General features: G+C 38.8%; 1 protein-coding gene across 1 annotated transcript; it reads left to right on the forward strand.

Annotated features, from left to right (window-relative positions):
- The first annotated feature begins 2,304 nt into the window (after window positions 1–2,304).
- LOC131395013 (olfactory receptor 5A2-like) lies at window positions 2,305–3,264 on the forward strand. The gene has a single exon (XM_058526787.1). It carries the CDS (start codon window positions 2,305–2,307, stop codon window positions 3,262–3,264), a length of 960 nt encoding a protein of 319 aa, XP_058382770.1.
- The last annotated feature ends 408 nt before the right edge of the window (window positions 3,265–3,672 follow it).

A 3,672-nucleotide genomic window follows, 5' to 3' on the forward strand; every position in this document is an offset into this window, starting at 1 on the left:
TCTTGTAAAAATTAAACAGAACACAGTAGAGATATACAAATAATGAATGTTTCATTGATGGGGAGGCCAGAGCAAGAAGATTCAACATACATCTAATTGGGGTTCCAGAGGCATATAATAGAAATATAAGGGCAATTTGCAGAATACATTCTGTGTTTAGGAGGCAACACACGAGGCTTAAGGTTACCATACTGAATGCATGAAAATTAGAGGAAGCTGTGAATATGTCCATGAGTAGAAGGAGAAGAACAGTATATAGTGTAGCTGCTCAATAAATCTTCTTGTTGTCTTGATTGTTGGTAATGATGATGATGGTGATGATGATGAAGAACGCAATTTTCTCCTCTGTTCCTACAAAACTCTCCCTCTACTCAGTTCCACTGTGGACAGAACCACATCTAATTCTGAGATGGTAAATACATTGTCTGCTACCATTTCTCCTTGTATACTGATGGCAGATATCTTGACTTTCTTTTGTAATTAATCTCTTCATTCCTTCAGCATTCTTCTCACAACAGTGCACCATGAAGCAATGATTGATCTGATTTTGGGAAATGAACCCTTTTACCTTATTTCTCAGGCCACACCTTGTGCTCCTGTGGGGATTTTCTCTTTTAATTCACTTTTGGAACTGGGAGGATGAGAAATGGTTGGGAAGGAGGAAGACATTTTGGATGGCTAATGCTGACAAATATTTGTAGTTCATAGATATAGTTTATTCCATTAATCACAGCCTTTCTCCAGGGAAATCGCCAAGAATTCTACTTTTACCCGTATATACAACTCCCAGGCTGTATTTGACACGTATTTTCTGTCTTTCATGGCTTCCCACGATTTTCTCTCTAGTTTGAGTTCATCTGAATAAAAATGTGCTTATGTTGGGAGGTATTCTAATGATCATCTGGAGAGATGATAGTTATTGCATCTTGAAGAGGGCATACAGTGCCTGAAGCAAAAATATCCTTTTGGTTATTTACCATTTGTCCTGAAGACTTGGTGCTTGCCATCCCTGGACTGGCTACAAAGGGAAAGAGAAAGCATTTCCAGAAATCCTGCCTGAGTTTCCTAATCCCCACATCCTTTGACTAAGTATCCTGACATTTGCATGAGTTCAAGTCACTCTACTTTGTAGGAGAAGCCTTGAACCTAGAACCATGAATAGAATCATGGGTGATTGAGAATCGAATGAAACCATATGTAAAGGTGGTAAGTGGTTGCTCTTTACTGGGTAGAGGGTTCAGAGTGTCCAACAGACTTTTAAAGTATAACTGACCCAAAGAATATCAAGAATTATCCCTTTCACCCTCCTCCCTCCCCTCTGGGTGAAAGGGATAATTCGGTACATGTGTGTGGTGATGGGTTGTAATTAGTATTTTGGTGGTGAGCATGATGTAGTCCATGCAGAAATAGAAGTACAATGATGTACACCTGAAATTTTTACAATGTTATAAACCAATGTTACTGCAATAAACAAAAAATTAAAAAAAAAATAAAAAAAAACAAAAAAACAAAACAAAACAAACAAAAAAAAGAATATCAAGAATCACTGCCCTAGACAATTTAACTCCTAAGTATCTGATTGTGGAAAGAAAAATCTGCACCTGCAAGGAAGAAAGCATAATTGCCCTTGCAACCTTGTCTTGTCTATCTTCTCAGGAGCCTTCCTAGAGTCAAAAGTTCATTAAATCACATCCATTTCCAAGCTGCTTCTTGGTTTGTGACTCTTCCCACCATCCCATTACATTATTTTTATATCTCTCTAGGCTTTATGAAAGCAGAAAGGTAGTTATGGAATTGCCCACCCTCCCTGATTACAGAATAATTGAATGCTTGTTCCCAAGAAGATTTTAAAGAGGACCTGCTCCAGCATCCTTATTTGACATATGAGAACAAGTGTGATTCAGGGGCTCCTTCAAGCTTTGAATTACTATAATCGCCGTGCCTGAGTAAAACTATTCTCTTTTACCATATAGAGAGATGACAGTATTTTCTTAATTTTGTCTATTTCTAATTCTGATATATTTGTAAAATCTTGAATAGGAAACATGAAATTAAGACGTTGTAGGGGATAATGTACTAATGATGCCCATTTACTGTCTGTTTTCCCCAAAAACAATGACAATATTTATCCAAGAGAATTTTTGAGTTAAGTTTTGTGATTACACATGGGAGACAAAGATTAACTCAACACTCATGATTCAAGGTTGTGTATTTAGTCAGCTATATGACTGGTAAAAATAAAGAGCCTTGCTTTGTGTTTTTTGAGAATGAAACCATTTTCTCCTCTCACCTTTTTCTCAGCAAATGTCACCAAGCGGGTCCCTGGAAGGAGATAGAAATCATACCTCTGTGGCCATGTTTGTTCTCCTGGGACTCTCAGATGAAAAAGAGCTGCAGTTTATCCTCTTTCCAATCTTCCTAGGGATCTACCTTGTGACTCTAATCTGGAACCTGGGTCTCATCACCCTAATCAGGATGGACTCCCACCTGCACACACCTATGTACTTTTTTCTCAGTTTCTTGTCATTTATAGACATCTGCTATTCTTCTTCCACCAGCCCAAGGATGCTTTCAGACTTCTTAAAGGATGAAAAAGTGATTTCCTTCATTGCCTGTGCCACCCAGTATTTTGTTGGGTGCTGGATGGCTCAGGCTGAGTGCTGCCTCTTGGCCGCCATGGCCTATGACAGATATGTTGCTATTGGTAGGCCTCTGCAGTACTCAGCCGTCATGGCTCCTGGCCTCTGTCAGAAAATGGTTGCTGGTGCCTACGCAAGTGGTTTCCTTAGCAGCTTAGTTCAAACAGTCCCTTGCTTTCATCTCTACTACTGTGGGCCCAATATCATTCCAAATTTCTACTGTGACATAACCCAGATTATTTCCCTGTCTTGCTCCAATCCTTTCATCAGCCAAATGATTCTTTTTCTAGTAGCTGTTTTTGTTGGGTTTGGTTCTTTGCTTGTTATCCTCTTATCCTATGGTTTCATTGCAGCTTCCATCCTGAAACTATCCTCCATCAAAGGTAGTGCCAAGGCCTTCAATACCTGTGCCTCCCACCTCGCAGTTGTGACAATCTTCTACGGCACAGGCTTATTTATGTACCTGCATCTTGGCTCAAGCCACTCCAAGAAACAAAACAAGGTGCTGTCAGTGTTTTATGTTATCCTAATCCCAATGTTAAACCCTCTTATCTATAGTCTGAGGAACAAGGAGGTGAAAGAGGCCCTCAAGAGGTTGGTAAAGAGGGCAACACATTTACTTTAGTAAGAACAATATTTGGCCAGGTGTTATTTTCACTACGAGGAAAACAGAGGTAAGAATATATAAGTGCCCTTTTGTAGGTCACAAGAGTAATTAGGTAGAGAGAAGAAGTGAAAACCTGGCTCCTTGATTTCTGGTGCCATTATGTTTAGCTGTCACCACCAAGCAATCTGTCTGAGGCAGTGTCACCTACATTGAATTCGGTTTAAAAAACCTGTTTCCATGATTTAATCCAGGTAAATAAACACCACGTTTTGAGAACAGAGGTTCTGACAGATATTATATGCAAAGAATTGACAAGAACCTAGGAAGCCACAAATAGTCTTTCCTCACCAATTTTCACTATTTCTTTTATTTATTTTAATTAAGAATTTATTTATGTTTCAATAAAATAAAATAGTGTATAAAACT

Source organism: Diceros bicornis, chromosome 31 (assembly GCF_020826845.1).
Source record: "Diceros bicornis minor isolate mBicDic1 chromosome 31, mDicBic1.mat.cur, whole genome shotgun sequence".
Classification (NCBI taxonomy): Eukaryota; Metazoa; Chordata; class Mammalia; order Perissodactyla; family Rhinocerotidae; genus Diceros; species Diceros bicornis.

Excerpts from the sequence above, each read along its gene's own strand:
- LOC131395013 (XM_058526787.1), top strand. The coding sequence starts at position 2,305 with ATGTCACCAAGCGGGTCCCTGGAAGGAGATAGAAATCATACCTCTGTG.